At 45.4% G+C, this 23,768-nt stretch overlaps 1 protein-coding gene across 2 annotated transcripts; it reads left to right on the top strand.

Annotated features, from left to right (window-relative positions):
* The first annotated feature begins 921 nt into the window (after positions 1 to 921).
* RUNDC3A (RUN domain containing 3A) lies at positions 922 to 22,530 on the top strand. Of its 2 annotated transcripts, none has more exons than XM_083471673.1 (11): positions 922 to 1,083; positions 6,738 to 6,862; positions 8,607 to 8,740; positions 11,652 to 11,737; positions 12,366 to 12,455; positions 15,281 to 15,361; positions 16,722 to 16,887; positions 17,981 to 18,138; positions 19,528 to 19,692; positions 19,806 to 19,912; positions 21,321 to 22,530. In XM_083471673.1, exons 1-11 carry the CDS (start codon positions 977 to 979, stop codon positions 21,461 to 21,463), a joined length of 1,362 nt encoding a protein of 453 aa, XP_083327799.1. In that variant the 5' UTR covers positions 922 to 976; the 3' UTR covers positions 21,464 to 22,530. The 2 variants fall into 2 exon arrangements, with proteins under 2 accessions (XP_083327799.1, XP_083327800.1); XM_083471674.1 differs by having other exon boundaries at positions 19,555 to 19,692.
* Positions 22,531 to 23,768: the final 1,238 nt, after the last annotated feature.

The raw sequence follows: 23,768 nt of genomic DNA on the forward strand, positions 1-23,768 counted from the left end.
AGCGGGCTTGGGTGCCAGTAAAAAGAGCAGAATGGGAGACAGGCAGATGTAACTCCTGGGAAGTTCCTCATTTTGAACTAATAATAAATATGTACCACGTTCTTGTACCTTCCCCATTTCCAGTTGGACTTTTACGGGACAGCTTTCTGACATGTTGTATCACGGTGAGGAAAGCAATTTGTGTATATATTGTGTGTGTGTGTGTGTGTGTGTGTGTGTGTGTGTGTGTGTGTGTGGATAGATAGCTCAGTTGCTAGAGCAGGAGACTCTTAATCTCAGGCTTGTGCCCCACGTTGGGCAAGAAGATTTATATGATTCTATATGTGTGTGAATGTGTGTATGTGTACACACACATTTGCCTCAGGCATCAAAACACCGTGGGGTGGGGATCAGGGTCCCTGTGTTCCGTTCTGACAGGGCCTATTTTCTCTTTTTAAAAGCCAACCTCGCAGGGGTGTTGTAGGGAATGGATGAGCTGCGCCTGCATAACGCACCGTGCTGGAAACAGTGAGCAGGGGAGAGAGTGGAATGCATCTGAGGCAGACTTTCCCCTCCCTGTTCCAGGCGACATGAGGTCCTCCTCTCTTCCGACGCTGTCTTCCTCCCTTCCCTTCCCGGCTGCTCCCCTTTCCCTCTCATCCGCCCATCACGTCATTGGCGAGAGGGGCTGGCTTCCCATCGGGAGGAGGAGGCGCCTGTTTTCCATCAGGACCAAGGAGAGCTCCTCCCGGCCATCCTCCCATCTTTCGCTGTTCGCTCTCGCCCTCCAAGCAGGGGGCTGGAGCTAATTTTAGGACGAGAGAGAGGCGGGCGATACTTCCGTGCTATCCGATCCTGGAGAAGGCTGACCCAACGCCTCGTCTTCTGGGGGAGGGCAGGGAGGAGAGGCAGGGGGAGGGGAGGGGGTGGGGAGGAGGGGGAGGAGGAGGAAGAGGAGGGGGCGCCACCCGGAGGACCCAGAGCGTCTCTCCCCTGGATGGAACCGAACTGCCTCCAGTCGACCATGGCGCTAGGGCTCTCTTCGAAGAAAGCCTCTTCCAGGAACATCGCCGTGGAGAGGAAAAACCTGATCACCGTCTGCAGGTAAAGAGCGCCTCGGGTTGCCAGCGGAGGCGGGCGAGGAAACCCTCCCCCCCCCACGCCCGAGGGTGGAGGTGGGAAGACCATCCTGCGTCCCCTAAGATGGAGAGGATGGCAAGGAGGCTAGGCGAGGGGATGAGGTGGAACTGTTCCGTGAAGGTGGATGGCTTCCCAACAATAACAGAAACGAAACCTCCGATTATTGGCATCTTATGTCTAATAGAATTGTTAGCCCGTCTGGAAATGGTGCTTGAGATGATCAGTACAGCTTCAGGCAGGCAGTGTGACAACAGAAGACAGCAATATCCTTGGGAAGGTGGGGGGAGCTTATTTTTTTAAAAAAAATAAAGGGGAAAGATAATGCAACCAGGGGTTGTGAAATTCAAGGGTGGGTGATAAATGAGGGGAACGAGGGGAAGCTAATAGGAAGAAATGGACGGACAAACAGGCCAAAGGCAATGGAGGAATCGGCAGAAGAGGGTCTGTTGTGTTTCCAGAATCAATTTGTCAACAAGGAAAGATGAGGAGCAAACGTTGGGGTGTTTGTTCCGTTTGGTAGGGTAGGCCTGGTTTTCAGAAATGTGTCCTTCATGGGGATGATGGGGGAATCTGGCCGTGTAGGAGGTTCTCCCACACTAGGGGGAGAATCTTCCTCAGTCGCTAGCTATATATCTCTATGGGACCTACACCCAGTAGGCAACTCGCTGGCTGGTGCTTGGAAGTGCTGCTCAGAGGACCAACTGAAGATGGAAAATTCTGGGAGGCAGGAGGGAGAAGAGTGAGAGGTTGCTGCCTGCAGCCCCTCTGCACGTTGTTGTCCTTCAGGGTGAGGGGAGGTGATGGTGATGGGAATGCCACAAAGAGAAAAGAAGTACAGTAGGGCAGAGAAGGCGTTGGGGCAGGGCACTCTTCCTACTTAACTTCCTCTCTTCCTGAAGGAAAAGAAAGAGCTCTGTGGTATGCAAAGATGAATGCAGGCACCCTGGTTGGGGAGATATGAGAAGTGGGAAGTGACGTCACTGTGGAGCATCTTATGAGCAGCAGAAGTGGGGGGAGGGAGGGTGGAATACAGGAGGTGGCTGCCTTAGCAACGGCCTTTTCCTAACAAAAGGCATTGAGCCAGGTGCAGGGAAGCTTTCGCCAACCTGGTGCCTTCCAGGAGGTTTTTGTACTACAGCTGTGCTGGCCAGGAGTTGATGGGAGCTGTGGTCTAAAACATCTGGCGAGCACCAGGTTGGTGCAGAGACATCAGCCTGTTGTTGTACCAGGACTGCCGGTTTCCCACCCTGTGTCTCACACTCAGACAAGCACTGATGAAGCTAGGAGAAGGTGGCCCCATTTTAGGTGGAAGGGCAGGCTTTTTGTCAATCTAGTATTGCCAAGAATTTAAAAAAGAAATTGGGGGGAACTAAAAGGAAGGGGAAGAGTTAATAGGCCTATTGTAGTAGGCTGAGATATGTAACTGAAGTGAAGGCTGGGCCTTACCATGAGCTTGGGGGAGAGCTTTTGGCAGAGAAGTAAGAGTAAATGCAGAATATCACTGCTTGAAAATTGGTCAGAATTTGGTTTATTGGCACTGGCATCATGTATTGTATATCCAATGAGAGGGCCGGGAACAATGGGTTACTGTGCTATTTGTATTCCTCAATGAAGGAAGTTCTGCTTCTCTGTCTTGCCCAACATCTTTTCAAGGACTGGTTGGAAATTTTAATTAAAATTGGTCCCCTAGTCTAATTGCCCTTTCCAGAAGAAACATACAGCAGAATTGGGAAAGGTATGGGAAAGGGAAGCTGAATTGATCAATACAACTGGGAGTACATAATTTGGGGGTTGTAGAGAGAGAGGGAAAATAAAACTATGGGTGCTTAATACTTACAATATCATCAAAGAAAAAATATTCACACACTTTCTCAAAATGCAAGTAATCGTATGGTCTTCGGCTGAACTTGGCACACAAAGCAAGCAAAAGGAAGTTTTTATTTATTTATTTACATTAGCCGTGGCTTGTATGGTTAATTTATAAAGTGCCTAAAGAATGAAGCAGGGAAAGAACAGAGAGGAGATGATATTGATGAAGAAGATTCAAAAACTCTCCATTTTTAATTACAGTACTATTATTCCAAAACATAACAAAGCTGCGAAAAGATGCAAAAATTGGAAAGAAAAAAGAGATTAAGATATTTAAATAGATACACTAAACACTTTTTTACATATTTGTTTGGTGGTGGGTCCAGTTTTTTACATGCCTTTGCCAACAGCATTTGTGGGTCTGCATTTTCCTGTGTGATGCAAACTTTACCACATAGGTGGGTATTAAACAGTACAACAGAAGTAAATAGGAAGAGATAGAGCTCAGTGGCAGAGCATCTGCCCTGCATGCAGAAGATCCCTAAATTCAGTCCCCAGCACCTCCAGATGGTGGTGGCATAAAGGCCCACCTGAAACCCTGAAGAGCAGCTGTCAGTCACTGCTGACAGTACTGAGTTAGATGACCCAGTTGTCTGATTTGTCATAAGGCAGCTTCCTATCTTCCAGTGAAAATGACATCTACAGTGCAATCCTATGCAAGTTTCCTTGAAGTAGATCCCATTGTGTTTGATGGGGCTTACTTCCAGGTAAGTGTGCACAGGATTGCACCATTAACTGTTTGTTTTTGTTTTGTGTGAGACCTATAATTCATTTTAAGAATGCTGTGCAGGAAAACCAGGGTCGAAAGTGCACTTCAGTGGAAAGGCACCTGTAGAACCTTGAATTTATTTAGGTTTCTCCATCAGTATTGCCTCCCATATCCTAGTGGACCAGTTTCTGGTTTGCCTTTTCCCTGAAAAAATCGCAACAATTTGTTTTAAGGGGACTTGTTAACTCCGTGCACGATGGATTCATCACCAGCAACTGCCAGAAATGTAGTCTCTGGGCACAATCCAACAAAAATTAATTTTTACTCAGTTTCTGTCTGCATTACAGTGGTACCACGGGTTACATACGCTTCAGGTTACAGACTCCACTAACCCAGAAATAGTGCTTCAGGTTAAGAACTTTGCTTCAGGATGAGAACAGAAATCGGGCTTTGGCGGCACGGCGGCAGCAGGAGGCCCCATTAGCTAAAGTGGTGCTTCAGGTTAAGAACAGTTTCAGGTTAAGTACGGACCTCCGGAATGAATTAAGTACTTAACCTGAGGTACCATTGTATATATTTAAAACAGTATCAAACCACTTTAAGCATGTCTTCAGCCCCCAAAGAATCATGGGAACTGTGGCCTGTTAAAGGAGGGTGAGAGTTGTTAGGAGACCCCTTTTCCCCTCACAGAGATTCAGTTCCCCAAGTTCTCAAGGAAGAGGAATTGCCTGTTGGGCCACTCTTGAGAACTGTAGCTCTGTGAGGGGAAAAGGGGTCTCCTAACCAGTCTCAGCACCCTTAACAAACTACAGTTCCCAGGATTCCTTGGGGGAAGCCTTGACTGTTTAGAGTGGTATATTACTGCATTAAATGTATAGTGCGGATGGGGCCTAAGTCACATGCCATTGTTTTCAGTAAGAATGACTAACTGTTGCCGGATTTTCAGCGGAGAAATGTTGGAGGGTATGGAGTTATGCGACCCCTGAGCCAAGGAGATAAGTAACTATACAACCTTTAGAAGACATATGAAGGCAGGAAAGGGTTTTGGTTTTTTTACTGTTTAATGCTTTATTATGTTTTTATATATGTTGGAAACCACTCGGGGTGGCTGGAATAGATGGGCAGGGTATAACTAATAAAATTGTGTTGTTGAATAGGACATCCCTATTTTCATCAGAGAAATGTTGGAAGGTATGCTATTCACTGTGCGTACTGCCACAAATCTTGCATGAAAAAGAACCCGGGAACCCAGGAGAGTAGATGGTAGGGGTAAGAATACCCTGAAGGAGACTCCTCCACAGAGGTGGATTTAGGGGAGTGCAACTGGTTGCTTTGGGTATGGAACCTTGGGGGCGCCAGATTTATGATGTAGAATGGAAGGCGAGAGGTGCCAAACTTTGGTGTCACAAAGGGTGCCGCTGAAATTTGAGACCCCAAAGTCTGCCGCTTGCTATCCAGCCCTCTGAGCCTTGTGCTGATTCACCCCGTAGTCCTATTGGCCTGCGATCAAGAGCACACAACAAGTCAGCATGGCATCTACATCGTTGAGGTTTTAACTGACAAGCCTCAAACAGCATAGGATCCATCTCAGAGCTTGGATATCAGCGACTGCATCTAAAACCACTTCTCCTTCCATCCATTTGCCTTTTGCTGACAAACCTTAGCTCCAAACAGCCCCAGGGCCAGCTGGCAGTGTGGGCGTCAAGAGTACGATCCATGCAAACCTGCCTGCAGGGGGAAAAAATCAGCACTGAGTTAGAAAGAGATAGAGCAGGAAGGATAACAAAACAGTTGCACAGGGCTTCGGGTTCATTGTTTTCCAAACTTGCCTCTATTTTTTGCAGAGACGGCCAGTGTGGCTGTGGGGGAGCAGGGGGTAAAGAGGCAGCAGAAGATGGGAGATGGTGCTGATTTGCATAAGATTTGCATAGGCTAATTTATATGTATATGTGCAAATTTATAAATCATTCCTGCGCTTTAAATAGAAATGCAATGCCTCTCACCATAGTGGGGAAGACTGTCCAGATGATCTAAGTTTCTGATAGGCCTGCTGTCTAGGTGGGGGTCTTTGCTGATAGGCAGCTTCAAAGCCCTCGTTCTGCCGCCACCTCCTCCTCCTTTAAACTGGACTTAGGCTGGGCAGCCCTTTACATAAGAGGATCTTCAAAACAGAGGACTGTTCTCTGTAAGGTAGAACACACAGCCACCCTAGGTAGACCTAGGCATATGCAGCCACCATTAGGTTGTGGATAAGGAGATCTCATTCAGTGTTGCTGGATTTGAAGCAAAACAGGACTGTTCAATGAATGAGCAGAGGGGAAGAACATTCTGCTGCACAAGGACCTTGTGCTGACATAATGTTCATATCAGGGTGATGAAAATGGATAAATAGGGGCTTCAATGAATGCAACCCAGCATGTCCCACTTTCCTCTGTGGCAGCAAGGAGGAGGGATTCTGTGGCTGATGCTCTTGAGATCCTTTAACAGGCCAGCTGATATGTAAAGGGCTCCCTGAAGGGAGAGAGTTTAAGAACCATGGACTTGGTGCTGTGCAAATAGAGAAGGGACTATATTGTCACTGATATGATCAGTGGTGAATTGAAGAGAGAAACAAAAGAGAGCTGGGGCTTTGACTTTCCTGAAAGCCATACCTTGTGATCAGAGAAAGCTGGCTGCGATCCCAGATGTTTGGGAGGGGCAGGCCGTGTATGTTCAATAAGGAAATGAAGGCACTCTGCTTATGTCTGGAAGCCACTTCACATTTCCCAGAGCCGAGACCCAAGCATTCTGATAGCAATTTCTGGTTTGAATGAAATCTATCAAAGGCTCTTTCTATTCTGGGGAAGAGGGAGGAAGAGGAGACCACTTCGTACTCATGCTTTGGAAAGAATGAGAGGAACCATTTGTCGGGGACTGGTCAAGAATAAGCTGGGGAGGGGGAAAGCCCTTCTTCAAAGCTGGGTTCCTCTTTCTCCCCATACACTTCATACTCAAACCTGGTTATGGTGTTTTGTTTTGCTTTCTTGGCCTCCCTCTGTAGATTCTCTGTGAAAACATTGCTGGAGAAATATACCATAGAACCCATTGATGACTCATCAGAGGAGTTTGTGAACTTCGCTGCTATTCTAGAACACATCCTCAGCCATCGCTTCAAGGGGGATCATGGTAGGGTTTGCACTGATGGGTGATCTCCTCCCCCCCCCCCTCTCTCTCTCGTTCTTAGTTTTATTGTGCTCATTTTCAGCACTATTGCTACACAGCAGGTGTGGGGGACCTTTGGCCCTCCGAGAGAGTTGTTGCAGAACTCCAGCTCCCACCATCCCTAGCCATTGGCCATATTTGCTGAGGCTGATGGGAGTTGTAGTTCAGCAGCTTCTGGAGGCCAGAGGTTCTCCCCCCCCCCAACACCTGCTATGCAATGTATATGGGGGTTGAGCAAATACTGCATCATATGTCGTGGTGCAGGGAAACGACAGCATTGCAGGTTTGACTGAGGGCTAAGCTGGAAGCGATACCGTGCACACAATTAGCAAATTGCATAAATGCCTTTCACAAAGTAAACTGCAGATGCAGTGGGCCAGTCCTGATGGGGACCCTGGTATAAAGGCTGGGAGACTTTCACCCATTCCCTGCCCTCCACTGCAGCCCTGATCTGGACAATCTATGCCTATTGTTTGCCTTGGGGAGGGCAGGCAGCTCCCATTCACTCCAACTGGATCTCCTTCCCCAGTGCAGGGGACCTGATCAGGATCCTCACCCCCAATTCACTTTTTAGGAGCCATTCATGGGATTGTCAACTGCATGAGCAGCACTTCATCTAGTTTGGCTCGGATAAGTGCATTTCCTGGCTATCAAGTGCAGGGAAATCCTTTTAATTAATCCTAGTATTTTCTCCAAACCCTGGCTGGCTGACCAAGTGCACTTGCTCCTGGCCTAGCTTTTGCAGTTCTTACTGCAACCCTGTGATGTGTGCCTGTATTATTATCCCCCTGTTCCAGACTGAAGGCCTGTGCCTGAGGGCTAGAGATAGTGGCTTGTCAAAGGCCAAGCAGTGACTTCAATGGCTAAGCTGAAAGTTTAGTTAGGTTTCCTCCTCCCAGTTAATCGCTTGTGTTCTTAACCACTGTGTTTACCGGAACCATTCCCCCAGGCAGACATCTGATACTGAAATAGTTAGCAGTCTGGAGTTCCAAAGTGTATGGCAGAGCCTCGCCAAGCATGCCTGCCTCTAGGTCTATCATTTAGAGAAGGGGTGAAAGACCTGTGCTCCTCCAGATGGTAAAGGTAAAGGGACCCCTGACCATTAGGTCCAGTCGTGACCGACTCTGGGGTTGCGGCACTCAACTCGCTTTATTGGCTGAGGGAGCCGGCGTACAGCTTCCGGGTCATGTGGCAGCATGACTAAGCCACTTCTGGCGAACCAGAGCAGTGCACAGAAACATTGTTTACCTTCCCGCCAGTGCAGTACCTATTTATCTACTTGCACTTTGACGTGCTTTCAAACTGCTAGGTTGGCAGGAGCTGGGACCGAACAACGGGAGCTCACCCTGTTGTGGGGATTCGAACCGCCGACCTTCTGATCAGCAAGTCCTAGGCTCTGTGGTTTAACCCACAGCACCACCCATGTCCCCCTCCAGATGGTGGTGGACTCCAATTCTTGTCTGCCCCACCCAGCATAGGGGATGATGGGAACTGTAGTCCAGCAACATCTGAATGCCCATATATTCCTTATCCCTGAGCTGATGCAAAAGAAAGGCTTGAGAAAGAAGATTGAGCAAGGTTTTTATGCCCTTGGATTATATTATTTGTTTGTTTGGCTAGTGCTACCAGAATATTTTCCAGAGCTGGTGGGTGATAGATAGGCAGTAGTTTTACTGTTTACAAAGTGTCTTCCCTGCCTCCTCCTCAGGTCCTGTCAGCTGGTTCAGCTCCGATGGGCAACGTGGCTTCTGGGATTACATCCGCCTGGCCTGTAGCAAAGTCCCGAATAACTGCGTCAGTAGCATTGAGAACATGGAGAACATCAGCACCTCTAGAGCCAAGGTCAGAAGCCCTCATTGACTGAGGCAAGCCCTGTTGCTCACCCTTTCCTTGCAGCTGTGCTGCTGAATGCTCACAGGGAACCACTGAAATAATGCAGAAAGGGAATCCCTTTTCCAAAATGGTTATTGCCATGCTTCTACAAAATTTAAAAAAAAAAAAATATTAGCAACTTATTTCCATTTCACAATTCTAGGATGACTACCTTAGGACAGAGATATACCACTAAAAAGGAAGGGAAAATAGTTTCGTACAGGATAATAATAATAATAATAATAATAATAATAATAATAATAATAATAATTTTCCCCAGCCACTCTGGGCGACTCCCAACAAAATTAAAAGCACAATAAAACACCAGACATAAAAAAGTTCCCTAAACAGGGCTGCCTTCAGATATCGTCTAAAAGTCTGATCGTTGTTTATTTCCTTGACATCTGATGGGAGGGCGTTTCACAGGGTGGGCGCCACCACCGAGAAGGCCCTCTGCCCAGTTCCTTGTAACCTCCCATCTCGCAGTGAGGAAACCGCCAGAAGACCCTCAGACTCTCCTTCAGGTATACTGGGCTGAGGCCATTTAGGGCTTTAAAGGTCAACACCAACACTTTGAATTGTGCTCGGAAACCTACTTAATCAGTTTACACAGGTGTATAAATTGATTATTCGATTTACAACAGCAGTTTACAACCAGTTACATCTTTCCCTTTCAAGATCCAAAACTCTTCAAAATGCTTCAGACTTATTTACTCTGCAACTTCCTTGATAGAAAGAGCTTCCAGGACCTTTGGTTCAACACAGATATATACATGTGTTGATTAGAAGCTGTCATTTCTTCATATTCTGTTTTGAATCATTAATATTTTGTAAACTGTCGACATATATTCCTTTTGATCATTGTGTCACATCCACACCTTGCCATTAAAGCAATTTTACCAATTTCCCCTAAGCAGTTTTCCCCCCAGCTTCTCGAGAGTAAATTTATTAGGATCTACTACATTAGCAGAGTGGGGGTGTTAGACTAAGTGATTTGTGAGATGCAAATTCTATGCTTAGTAAATACAATTCCCTTATATTAAGCTGCTGTTGTTTTCCATGAATACCAGATTAGTATGAGATTTTATATTAAGCAGCTTACTTCAGGAGAAAAGAAAGGATAACAATTTTGTTTTATTAACATTAATCTTGTAATATGCTACCTTAAAAACCATTCATCATTTTTTATCACATCCAGTATCGACTTATCTGGCTCAGAATTTATTAGAACAATGTTGCCTGTATATATACAGAGCTCAACCCTATCAAATTTAATTCATCTATTTCATGAAGAATGTGTGGAACAGTGGGTCACAAACTTCTGACAGCTGAAGCACCTTTCTTTTCTAAATTAAAATTGGTGGCACACTTTTCTTACAAGCAGCGAGGCAAGAATTGCCAAACCGGAGTGGGACTCAACCATCTTTTGTATGAATCACTGATCTTGATGTGACTAGAAAGAGATGCACCCAGAGCAGTGATTCAACCAGAGGTGCCTAATGGGCAGCCTCCTCTGAGAATGGACAATTCGGGAATCTCTACGATGGGAGTGATTGAATTATCCCTTCACAGTGATGCAGAGTTAGCAGAGCGATCCGAGTGCAGTCAAGGCTGATTGGAAGGAAACAAGGCCAGAGCAGTCGATAAATAATGCAAGTGATGCAATGATGCACAAGCCTTGACTGTGGGTGGGTCCTTGTTGCCCACAGCAGCCTTAAATTATTTTATTTATTGCACACATAGCACACAGTTTATGATTTACTGACCTAGAGAATATGAAAGAGCAACCATTAAGGCTGGCGATGAAATATTTGATTATGATGGATGTTAGTATCGGATGGTGTGTGTTATCATGCTTACGACTTTTGGTCTGAACCAAGGCATCCTTGACCACGATGGTGATAATGATGGAAAGTCAAAGCGAAACATTTTGGAACGCAGTCTAATCCTGTCCGTTCAGTCCATGTTTACCTAGAAGTGAGCCCCATTGATTTCAGTTGGACTGAATCCAGTGCAAGGAATCTTAGGATGGCAGTCTTAGAGAGGAAACTGTCTGAGTAAGAGACAATGGCTGTGTTCACACATTAAAATGCTGCCTGATGGTGTGTGCTTTCCCTCCCCAATTTGGATTGAAACTGTTTTAGGGAGAAACTCCTCAAAGCATAGGGTTTTGGGGTTTTTTTTTGTAAAAATGAATAAATGACAGGATATTGTTAGGATATATACAGTGGTACCTCGGGTTACATACGCTTCAGGTCACATACGCTTCAGTTTACATACTCCACTAACCCAGAAATATTACCTCGGGTTAAGAACTTTGCTTCAAAATGAGAACAGAAATCCTGCAGCAGCGGCGCAGCGGCAACAGGAGGCCCCATTACCTAAAGTGGTGCTTTAGGTTAAGAACAGTTTCAGGTTAAGAACAGACCTCCAGAACGAATTAAGTTGTTAACCCGAGGCACCACTGTATGTAGATATGGATTGTGATTAACTCAAGGATCCAGCACTCCCCAAACCAGTAATGGAAGCACACAAAGACTCCTTAAAACCCATATATTATAAAGCAGCATTGTTTGAAGTTGGTTAATGGTAACCTGGCTTTCTAAGATTTCCCCCCAAAGCCGTCTTGATGTCACAATGCAGATCCATGTTGAACCAACTATAGGCCCCATTCAGGTAATTTTTGTTAAGTTTACTTGAGTTGGTCACAATGTGTGGCATTCAGTACTACCTCATGGGCAGAGTTAATGGACACGACTAACTCAGGTTCATTAATTTCGATGGGTCTGAGTAGAACTTAGCTGAATACAACCTAATGTATTAGAACCAGCCATGCAAATCAGCTGCAGTTCCGCCTGTTTTAACAAACTTTCTGTTTTAGGGCCGGGCATGGATCCGAGTGGCACTGATGGAGAAGCGCATGTCCGAGTACATCACCACAGCCCTGCGGGACACCAGAACCACCAGGTGGGCATCTCTGGGGCTTGTATCAAAGCGCATTTGGGGTATAAGGCATTCCTTCTCACGTGCTCACATTATTTTCCTTTGCCGCTCTGCCAACACTGCTTTGGAGATTTTTGAAGCCCTACAATTGCACTTTCAAGACCTTAAAACAAAGTCCAATATATGCAGCCTCCTGGAAGAGGCGATTATAATGCTATCTGTATCTATACACCCTTCCCCGACCCCCCAAAACTCACACTTATTGATAGTCCCTTTTCTAATAAAGAAGAGAGACGCAGGGCTCATTAATTTAATTCATAAAATAAGACCTCACTTATAGATTAAGGCCTCTTTTCTGTAAATTGCTTTGGTGTGTTTTCTTTTTTCAGTCAAGCAGAATATAAATGTTATGAATTAAATAAATGATCTGTTTTGGAGAATTTGCCCATTTCCTCACAGCGAGTGTACACAGGGTGTCCACCATGGCTCTATTCCCGAGAGTTTAGCAACGCAGAATCCCAAGTTTTCATGAAAAGTGCTTGAGATAGCAGAACTGAGGAAGCCACATAGCTGAAGAAAAAACAGCTCCACTCTCTTCCCCTGTGCCTCCCTGTCCCCCAGTATAATCAAAAGGCTGTCCCCCTCCCTACAGGAGATTTTATGATGACGGGGCAATCATGCTGAGAGAGGAATCAACCGTTCTCACAGGGATGCTGATAGGGCTCAGTGCCATAGACTTCAGGTATGTATCTTATTCTCCAGATCATTCGCCCTAATGTGCTATTGCTTTAAGAGATATTTCTTACATTGTTATGTCTATTGGGATGGGGAACCATATGCACTAAGGAATGCTGACTTATCTTCTGCTATGTTTCTGGTGGTTTCTTGTGTCACCCCCAGCTGGGGCTTTGTCTCTTGTGGAGGGAGAATTGGTACTCTGTACATGTTCAGAAAAAAGGGACGCGGGTGGCGCTGTGGGTTAAACCACAGAGCCTAGGACTTGCCGATCAGAAGGTCAGCGGTTCGAATCCCCACAACAGGGTGAGCTCCCGTTGCTCGGTCCCTGCTCCTGCCAACCAGCAGTTCGAAAGCACGTCAAAGTGCAAGTAGATAAATAGGTACCGCTCCGGCGGGAAGGTAACCGGCGTTTCCGTGAACTGCTCTGGTTCACCAGAAGCAGCTTAGTCATGCTGGCCACGTGACCCGGAAGCTGTATGCCAGCTCCCTCAGCCAATAAAGCGAGATGAGCACCGCAACACCAGAGTTGGTCACTACTGGATCTAATGGTCAGGGGTCCCTTTACCTTTACCTTACATGTTCAGAAGCAATCTTCTGAACTGTAGGGCTCGATAATATTTATAATTATTCCCAAGCTCTATTGAGACCCAATCCAGTTCAGGGTCAACTTTTATTTGAGGCATTAACTGCCTGATTGGTCAGGTTATATAATAAAGGTGAAGGCTCCGTACTCCCAACCCTTCATCTTCTCAAGATCTGGAATAAGTAAGTCTAGATCGCTTACCATAAATGTATGTTTGCCATTTCCCAGTCATTCCTTTTTCTAGGCAAATTGGAAGAGGAAAATAAGCCTTAGGGAGGAGAGTCATAATAATTGTGGCTGTCCTGCCTAGCTGAGCGAGATTAAGTTTTCGCCAACAATCCATGTCTTTCCTACAGTCCTCAAGTAGCATCTCAACATTCTGCTTCTTCAGCCGGCGTAAACGTTTCGGGATTGTTATTCCCAAATGTGTGATGCTATGAGGTTGCAGTCGCAATCCAAATTGCATCTGCAGCAGTAATTGTTCCTCTAGAGGGGTCTCCCCGCATGGCACTGAGGACTCAGAGTAGTCTACTTCCAAGCCAGCTGCCTCCATGAAGATAAGCAACGTTCCCTGAATTTCAGGAAAGGCTTCCTTTGGGTTGCTAAGCATCAGTAAAACACCATCCGTGAACACGTTAATAACATATCTATTCTTCCTGCCCTCTATAAAGCCCTCTGTCTTAAGATTACTTCATATAACTTTGGCCACGGTTTCTATTACAAAAATGAAGCAAACAAGACAGAAGGCACTCCCGCCTCATACCTCTGCTCAGATTAAACAAAAAACCAAAGAACTGAGCCAGAGCCATTTGCTCTCACTTTTGCTCTTGCCTTTTAATAAGTGCGCTAAGTTACATTTATGAATCATTTGCCCAAACCCAGCTGGAAAAGCGATTGCATCATAAATCTGCTTTGCCCTCTAGTGCCTCTTTAACAGACACATAACAGCCTCTCAGATCACTGCATATATCAGCCTCTACCAGCCGGTGACTCTTAGCTAATATTATTGCCAGTCTTCTAGTTTAGAAGAAATGTAGGCATTGGATTACAGTATTTGCCCAGCAGTTTCTGCTTTATAACATTTCTGTGTTCTGCTTTCTCTGATGTGTTTCCTGCAGAAATTCGACATCCGGTTTGTAAGCTTTCCAAAGAGCAGCAGTTCTTGCTCTATTGGTTGCCATATCCAATCTCTCAACATTTAGAAACAACATTTTAATTTATTACCCAGCATTGGTAGAAGTCATACTATGTTGATCAATCTTGTTACTCAGCCTCCTTGCTGTACTTTCCCCTCTGGTTTACACCAAATTGGCATGCCTTGATACTTGATCACACACAGGTTGTGCAAAGCTAGATGCACTTTTTCTTTTATACAACAGCAATAGCATCTCTCACTATGAGGTCTCTAGCATTTCTGCCATTTTGGTGGTTCTGTAGATGTGCTCAAAGTCACCTGAGGAGAGCTCCTAATCTGTCCTGAGATCTTTGAACCACTGTAATATAAAAGTTGCTGGATCTTCCACCAATTTGGGGGTCCCTTGCCCCAAATATTAGCCCAGTGCCCCCCATTTTCCTTTTTCTCCATGCCCAGTTTCCTAAATGTCCATGCTTATCGGCTGTTTTGGCAACCTCTTGCATTTGGGCATGAATATCTTGATTAAACAGGGACAAGGCTTCTTTCAAGTCATCCGCAAAAGTATTCCTCATTCATCTGAATTGGTGAGAAAGCTTGCTGCCTTCTGACCGCCTGCTCATAAATTTCGGAGTCTTACTTCCCTCATTCCTGCTTCCTGTCATGTCAATTTCAATTGGCAGTTCAGATTTCAGACCTAGATTGGGCTAATAACTATGTTTAGAAGCTTTCCACTGTCTTCTGTTGGTATGAGGTTGCATCCCCTTGGGACCACAATGCTTTTGAAGTCTCAGCGTGTTCAAAGGTTGCTGTTGTTTAGTAAAAGAGAGAGAGGAAAAAAGGCCTTAAAGATTAGCTTAAAGTTATGCAGCCATCTCGAGCCAAATCTTCTCATGAAGATTTATGTAGTCATGAAAGAATTGCAGCACTTTTTAGCCTTTAAGGTGCCTCAGGTTTGTTAGTTTACAAGGTTCCACTTAGTTGTACGTACATGATATGAAAATTTTTATTCAATCCTAAACCATCTGAGTGTTCTAAAGGACAGGTGTGTTGAGATAGCTTTTGATAACTTGCTTTCCTTTGCATTCCTTCCTGTTGTGATCATGTTTTGCAGTTTCTGCCTGAAAGGGGAAATTATGGATGGCAAGACGCCTGTGGTTATTGACTACACTCCATACCTGAAGTTTACCCAGAGGTAAGAGCTACTGCTTCTGCAGACAACCTTTGAGTGTGAAGTTCAGGGCCCAGGCTAAGAAAGATAACATTAGAGGGTTCCTTGAACATGTTGTTCTGAACAAAAGATTCAGCATTTGGGTAGTTTTCAGCTTGTTGCCAATAAAATGCAATGCGACCAATATGTTTAAAGCATCTTACAAACAGAAAAATAAGGTGGGCCGTAAAAACAGACATCTCATGTGTCAAAAGTGAGGGTGATTCAGAATGATCCTGGGTTTACACGTTACAGGATAGTGCAGTGAGAATGTGGTAGAATTTGGAGGTGGCAGAATTAATTCAACCACTCTGGACTACAAGTTGGGGAACGCCGCTTTTGAATGTTTCCCCAACATAAAACAAAACAAAACAAAACCTCTATACAAATAGAAAACTAGCAGAATAAGAGAGGGAACTGTGCTAGTCGCCCCCACCAGAAGGACATTTTTGGTTTGTTTTTAATGTGGAGGAGCATTCAAAAATGGTATTGCGTAGCTGCAGAGTGATACAACCCACTCTATCCTACTTAAAAAGTTTACTACAGTCATACCTCATGTTACGTCCGCTTCATGTTATGTTCTTTCAGGTTATGTCCCATGGCGACCCGGAAGTACCGGAAAGGGTTACTTCCGGGTTTCGCCGTTTGCACATGTGCAGAAGTGCAAAATGACATCATGTGCAGAAGCAGCGAATTGCAACCCACACATGCGCAGATGCGCTGCTGCAGGTTGCACTCTTTTCATGTTGCGAACGGGCCTCCAGAACGGATCCCGTTCGCAACCAGAGGTACCACTATATTTCATGCCACTATGGCTGCAGGACTAGCCCTAACATTAGGCAGAGTGTGGCAACTTACCTCAGGCAGCAGATGCTGAGGAGCAGGGAGTAGACAGAGCTGTGTTTGTCCCACAACCTTCCCTGTACCCCTAAGCCGACTAGGTGTGGTAAAGGACACTAACCCATTGCTAGCGTTAAAGTAACATTCAACTTCCAGTCTTGTCAACTTTCGTACATGGAATGAGGTGGGAGAGGGAGGTGCGTTCATATCCTTTACCTCAGGCCGCAAAATGTTTTGGGCCAGCCCTGGGCAGTCTGGAAAGGTGTCTTTTACTAGCAGTGGTGTAAAACCTCCAGCCTGCAGCCCCAATTCGGGCTGCCAGGCCTCCCTATTTGGCTTGCAACCCTGCTTTGGTCACCTACCCCACACCTGGCATCATATATGACAGGAATTTTTTTTGGGGGGGGGGGTTCCCCAAACCATTCAAATAGAACATTAAACAAGGAAATATGCTTCTTACTTCAGTTCCTTTCAATGCAACTGGCATCTTAATCTTTGTAAGCAGCTATGATTACCTAAGTGACGAGGAGGACAGGCACAGCTTGGAGAGCAGTACAAGTGAAGACAGTTCCCCTGACCACCCTTACTTACCGCTAGTGACGGCCGAAGACAGCTGGTACAACAAATGGCGGAAGATGGAGCAGAAGTTCCGCATTGTCTACGCACAAAAGGTACTTGGACCTCAAGTGCTGCGCATGATTTGGAGGACCAAACCGCAATGGCATTACAGTGGTGCCTCGCAAGACGAAATTAATCCGTTCCGCGAGTCTCTTCGTCTTGCGGTTTTTTCGTCTTGCGAAGCACGGCTATTAGCGGCTTAGCGGCTATTAGCGGCTTTAAGAAAAAGGAAATAAACTCGCAAGAACTCGCAAGACGTTTCGTCTTGCGAAGCAAGCCCATAGGGAAATTCGTCTTGCGGAACGACTCAAAAAACGGAAAACTCTTTCGTCTTGCGCGTTTTTCGTCTTGCGAGGCATTCGTCTTGCGAGGTACCACTGTAAATGCATCTTTGCTGGCAGATTTTAAAATTGCAAATTGTATCAGCTTGGGGTGTGTGTGTAAAAATGAGCAGGAATAGAGCAGATATGGAAAGGATATCAAATAATCTCATCCCATCCATTGGTCCTGAGGCAAATCCTTCCTCTGCATATAGTATTTGCATTGGGGTTGGGGGGGGGCGGTAAGGGATAGCTCAATGGCACAAATTTGAACCCAGGTCTTCCCACTTCCAGTTTGATGCTCTTAACCCAGGGGTGGGGAACCTGTGGCATTCAGATATTGTTGCACAACAAAATCTGCCATCCTAGATACTTGCCATTTCAGGCTGAGGACGATGGGGCTTTATGCTGCTTTTACTGTTGTTTCAATTTGTTGTAATCCATTCTGGGAACCTTTGGTCGGAAGAATGGGCTATTAAATTCCCATTATAGTCATTTAAACATGATATCCGATCATAGATAATTGTGACCAGGCTATCTCCATCTAGCAGTACCAGCTAGATGGAGCCCAACTTGGGCCTCCAGCTGTTTTTGGACTACAATTCCCATCATCCCTGACCACTGGTCCCGCTAGCTAGGGATGATTGGAGTTATAGTCCAAAAACAGCTGGAGACCCAAGTTTCGGAAGCCCTGGTCTCGTACATAACCACACCTTTGCTCTTGCTTATACGGTGAACTTTTACAGGGCAGTTTTCTTCACCAGGCTAACCTTTCTCTTTCGTAAGTAATCCACTTATCTTCTGCTCCACACACTTTGTGTCTAAGGGCTATCTGGAGGAGCTGGTTCGGCTGAGAGAGTCACAGCTGAAGGACCTAGAGGCAGAGAACAAACGCCTGCAATTGAGGCTGGAGGAGGTGAAGGTGCAGAACCAGTTAGAGAAACGGGAGCTGGAGGGTGTCATCTTGGAGCTGCAGGAACAGCTGTAAGTAGATCCAACTTTCGCACTGTCCTGCCCCCACACTGGGTGTGTGCATGCGCTGTTCCAGTGCCCCCAGCCAGGCCCACACTGAAAGGGAATGCCTCTTTGCAGCTTCCTGTCCCACTCTTCATCCCCTCCCCTTCAATTTCCCACCATAGATGGGTGGCTTGTCCCACGGAACCTACCATTTTGCCCCATGTTGGAGGGAGGCCTGTTGGAACTCCTTGTAGGGTCTGTGGATATCCATCATTTTAAAAGGATTACAAAAAAACAAATAAGAAATCATGATTTCTCACATTACGTTTTAGCAAATGTCCTAAAAGGTTTGTAGAATCAATCTTCTCTGACCCCCGCTGTTTGAACTTATCTGCATTCAGAGCATCTATTTTGCAACTGGATCTGGAATTAATCTCCAGAATCTTGCATAATTTGGGATGTTGGCTCCTGAAATGTTGAGTTGGAGTTGAGTTGGGGTAGAGATTTCCCTTTTCCCCTTACTGGAAATATATCAACATGATGGGAAAACATTTTGTCCCTTTGAGATCAGACGTTTCAATTTCATTTTCCAGTTCAATTTTAAAAATGGCAGGGTGGGTTGGGGAACGTTTTAGATGGGGAAATATTTCTCTTGCTGAAAACAGTGGCTAGACTTCCTTACTTCTTAAGTCCATATCTGAGTAACTGAAAATATTCTGGGTTTGTGATGCTAAAGATCCTAATCCCGGACAATAACGCTATCTAAAGACACATTAGCCCTCTTCAATTATTCTTGAACTTTTATATGTGGACGTCCACATTTACTGCATCCCGCTTTAGCTGAGCAGAAGGCTCTGAAGGGCGATGTCAGCAAGTACATTCAGTGAAACATGCTTACAATATCCTTTTAGGTCTTCCCTTTCAACGTGGGATGAGAGCTGTACAGGTGTCCCTATGTCCACTTTGTGGATAGAATTAAAGAATATCTGAAATGACTAGATTCACATCAAGAATTCAGAACTAGAATTTCATTTCCACTGAAGATTAAGAGCTAGGACGTTTTACTGCAGGAGGAGGCAGACAACGGTCCTGCCCATGGACACCTGCCTTATTTCTGGTGCTGGGATTCTTACAAAAATTAGTGGACTAGATCTAATCCCGCAAGACACCTCTTTATGCTTGCAAGCGCCTACTCAGGATTGCATAACGCAGCAAAGCCTTAGCCATTAAGGAATCCTGGGTATACATGATTGCTTTGTATGTACATTTAATATACAACAGCGGACCAAGGGAATTATAGAAGGGAACAAGTCAGATAGCCCTTGGCCTGCACTGAATTAGGCAGGACAAACTCGGCAATGCGCCCTAGTTCTTTTGCCTCAAGCTGACAGGTTGCATTCCCTCCTCCTTGACCAGACTTCCCTCCTCCCACTCTGCCCCCAGGACGGGCCTGATCCCATCGGATAACAGCCAGTTCACCCAACTGTCCAAGGAAATGGCAGCACCCTTGGTGAACCAGTGGCCCTCTTTGGGGACTCTGAATGGCAACGAGAGTCGCTCCGAAGCCAAAATGTACAGAAGGTAAGAGCGTGTGTAGGAAGAGACCTGGAGGTGAAAGGGGCTGAAAGTTCTTAGGTCTCTTGATGTAGGTGACACCACAACCACCCCGCTTTCTCGTTCTCTCTTCCCGTCAGGCACAGCTTCATGAGCACAGACCAGCTGTCGGCAGAGATCAGCCTGAGCTCGGATTCCCAAAGGATGGGCGAAGGGAAGCATGAAGGAGAACCTTGGGGGCCACTGGGTAAGTTTTTTCGCACAGGTTTGAGAAAAATCACTGCTTGATCTGGAAACAAGTGCCAGGGCTTAAGCTTGCCTGGAATAATAATAATAATAAGCTTCCCTGCTGGTTCTTTTCCTTCCAAATTCATCATGCGGGTTCTGGCGAGGGAAGGGGCTTGTTTGCAGAGGCTCGAAGGCACTCTCTTTGCGCTGCTGTTTCATATCTCCCAGGACACAAGCACCTAACCTCCAAAGAGAGGAAGTCAGTGTACACAGTTCCCTTCCTCTGAAAGAACTATGTGAGGTTGCAATAGTAACCCAGGTGAGCATCATGGGGGATCCCCACCACTGTGCTACACCGGCTTCTTACAAACACACACTAAATTATTTTGGGTGGGAAGATAATGATGTGCACCTCCTATTTCTCAAGTTGCACATCTCCCCTACCCAAAGACTGGAAACCATGAGCTGTTGAATTGCCATTTGAGAGCTGAGCTTATAGCAGCAGAAAACAATGTGTGCAGCGCCTTATGGGTCTAGTCTCTCATGCTGCCACCATCCACACTAACATTCACATGTGAAGCAAGATGCTGGAAGGAGTCCCACCCCCATGAAGCTTTATCTGCATAGGCGTAGAACTATGTCTGTTGAAGGCATAGATGTCAGGGAAATCTAACAATGCATAGGGTTAGCCCCGGTGATCCCTTTGCATGTTCTTCCAGTGTTTGTATGATCCCCCTCTCCCACCATGCAGAAGGTTGGGGTTGAAATTGTCTTTCCTAAAGACGCTACAGAAAAATGGCTGATAAAATTATTGAGCTTTGCTGAGACGGCTAAGCTAACATGTTTAATTAGAGAAAAATCATTACTAGCATTTGTTAAGGGATCAGAAACTTCTTATGGACTTTTTGCATGAAAGAGAAAATGAGCTTGTAATATCTGGATTTGAAGACTGACAAAATACTGGTTTATGGAAGATAGAATGGTTGGATCTTAAAGAATTAAGTATCATATGCAGCTGCAGACAGCAGAAAGTCCTTTTATCTTCCTTTAGTTTTTTTTCTTTTCTCTTGCTTTCTCCCTCTTTAGATTTCTCATTTTCTTGTATTTTCTTCCTTCCAACTATGCTATCTTTTAGACTAAGTAGCTGTTTATCTCGGTATATTATAAAGATACAAAGGGGTATATATTTCTGTATATCATTGAATAAGTATCAATAAAAACACACACACACAAATTTTCCCGAGAAAAATTGAAGCAGCTATGGACAATGACAGCCATTTTTAAATTTGATTTAGGATGGTCTTCATTTTTCAGATGAAGCCCCACTCCAATTCCACTGCCTTAAAAAAAAATTAAATTCATGATAATTTAAGATCCTGCTGTAGGAACATCTCTCTGAAGCCTTGTTTCTTTACTTTTCTCTGCAGGAAAGGACCCAACCCCATCAATGCTGGGCCTCTGTGGCTCTCTGGCCTCCCTGCCTAGTTCCAAGTCTTTAGCCAGCCTAAAATCCAACGAGTGCCTGGTGAGCGACAGCATTGAACCCAGCCCTGCCCACAGCCCCAGCTGAGACATCAAGATGGCTATCCCTACAAACCACAATAGATGCCTGTGGCGGGGAACGAGAATGGAGTCCCTTTGACTTGGCTGTACCTTTACTGAGCCTGATGTTACAGTAGGGTAACAAGCCCACATCCTCAACTGGACACTTCTTTAAACACAAGACTTTCCCCCTTAAACTGGAAGCAGGGAAGCGTTTAGAATCTTTTTCCCTGCCCGGGATTTAAAATGGGGAAGAAGAAAAGGCTGCACGCTTGTTGGAAGCAGGAAGGATTGCCTGCCCAAGGCACTTTTGTAAAATGATGCTGTGTATATTACGTGTAATATATATATATATATTATATATGATTGAGATTGCTGGAAGGTAGCTGTCTCCGGAGGAGAATGTTTAAAATTACTCTGAATTATTGCTGCTGAAGGGGTGAGGGGTGGGCAAGAGACAGAAGACAGCTACACAGGTTGAAATTCTCTACCCAGGCGCATTCTCGGTAGTAAGAAATTGCACAGTGTCGAGGTGATGTTGTCAAGGACCCTATCTGTCCCCTCCCTGTTCGACAGCAGGAGGCTCTGTGGAAGTGTGTGAGAGAAGTAAGCTGTAGGGCAGGAGGATGTTGAGTTTCCCATCTTTCCTGCGATTCAACCTGGAATTGCAGCAACAAACATGCTACCTTCCTGCAATGGGTGGTGGTGGATTTCAAGTTGCCGCCAGATTTCTGGGTTTCTTTTGCGATTCAGGAAGCCTCTTCCGTCTTCAACCCTACCAGACTACTGCGGAATCTACTTCCTGTGTTTCTCCTGCATGTTGCTATCCCAATGGATGTTTTCTTTTTTTTACTTCAGGGACGGTCTTGGAAGGCGGAAGAGGGCCGATTTACACATCGGGTCTTTTGGTGTGTGGTACTCAAGGCACAATCGGCCCCTTCCCCTACCAGAGTCTTGACAAAGCAGACTTAGGAACGCTCTGGTATGTGATGACTTCATTCGCCACGGCTGAAAAACTGTTATAGACCAGCAGCTGGGGAAGCTGTAGAATTAATGGGCAAGAATTAAAACAGATTTGAGGAGCTGGCAGTAAAATGGGACAAAGTCTGTTGAAGTCTCTTTTCCGATACACATCTTTCTTCTGCAAACATCTTTAGGTCTTTTTTTAAAAAGTGGCTTGGGGAAATTAATTTTTACATTGATGCCGTACGGTTCAGCTGTAAAGCTCTTCACCTATATTATTCCCTTATTCCTACAATGGCACTATACTATAAGGCAGTATTATCTCTGCATTGCAGATGGGATTAGAGAACAATGGCTTGTCTGGGGCCACTGAATAATGGTTAAGATGAGATTTAAATTGGGGACTTTCTGAGTTACAATGCGTATGTGCAAATGGAAGCATACTGAAATGAGAAATAAGCCACACCAAATTCAATTAAGCTTTGTTCCTGAGGGTGCACTGGGTTGCAGCCTGAGTCCATGCGACGACAGTGCTAAATTCTAAGTCAGGATCTGAAGAACCAACCAACCATTTTTGCGCATCTAATACAGCAGGCCTGTAGCAAACTACAACAGGTGCTGAAGAAAAATGCCCGAGCCTGCTTTTAATATGGCATGGGATGGATGGTGCTCTGCCGCTTGGGAGTGAGGAGACACTCATTATGCCAATGAATAAGTCATAAGGTGCACCTAAAGGAGCTCTTGATCTCATCCCTGATTTTAGCTTACCTAAAATCTTGACTGTGGCACCTAGGAATGTGAAATATATTAAAGAGCCACAATAAGTTATAGAGGTGTTTAGAGTACCTCCTTCTCTACCCATAACTCTAATCTCAAATGCAACTGCATTCACATTTCTACATCTTCATTCATGTATCCCATTCCTCAAACACCTTTTACAACAGGGGTGGGCAACCTGTGGCCCTCCAGATGAAGCATGGGCAATGATTAGGGGTGATAGGAGCTGGAGAACAGCATCACCTGGAGGACGCCAGGGTCCTGATTCCTGCTCACACCATGGTGATGATGCTTGTTCTCTTCCCAACATCCCTTTCTTACAGTGGTTCAATCACTTGCAACCTTGGCTCCCCAGATGTTGCCAACTACCACCCCCTTCATCCCTGACTATTAGGCTAAGGGGGCTGATGGAGCTGGAATTTGACAACATGCGGGAAAACTGACCTACTGGACTGGTGCAAAGGCGGTTTGTTTTTTTAAGCATTCCAACGGTTCAGGAAATTCAGGGGGGGGGGAATCTGCAACACTTTTTAACAGCCAAGATAAAAGTGGTTAGGAAGTTCTTGTTTCTATGTACTGAACAATTGTGACAG

This window comes from Podarcis liolepis (genome assembly GCF_965112155.1).
Source record: "Podarcis liolepis genome assembly, chromosome: 13".
Classification (NCBI taxonomy): domain Eukaryota; kingdom Metazoa; phylum Chordata; class Lepidosauria; order Squamata; family Lacertidae; genus Podarcis; species Podarcis liolepis.

What these genes read in the sequence shown, in the direction of transcription:
- RUNDC3A (XM_083471673.1), top strand. Translation starts at nt 977, where the DNA reads ATGGAACCGAACTGCCTCCAGTCGACCATGGCGCTAGGGCTCTCTTCG. An exon ending in TCGCTTCAAGGGGGATCATG is followed by an intron (nt 6,863 to 8,606) that starts GTAGGGTTTGCA and finishes CCTCCTCCTCAG; the next exon opens with GTCCTGTCAGCTGGTTCAGC. An exon ending in CTCAGTGCCATAGACTTCAG is followed by an intron (nt 12,456 to 15,280) that starts GTATGTATCTTA and finishes CATGTTTTGCAG; the next exon opens with TTTCTGCCTGAAAGGGGAAA.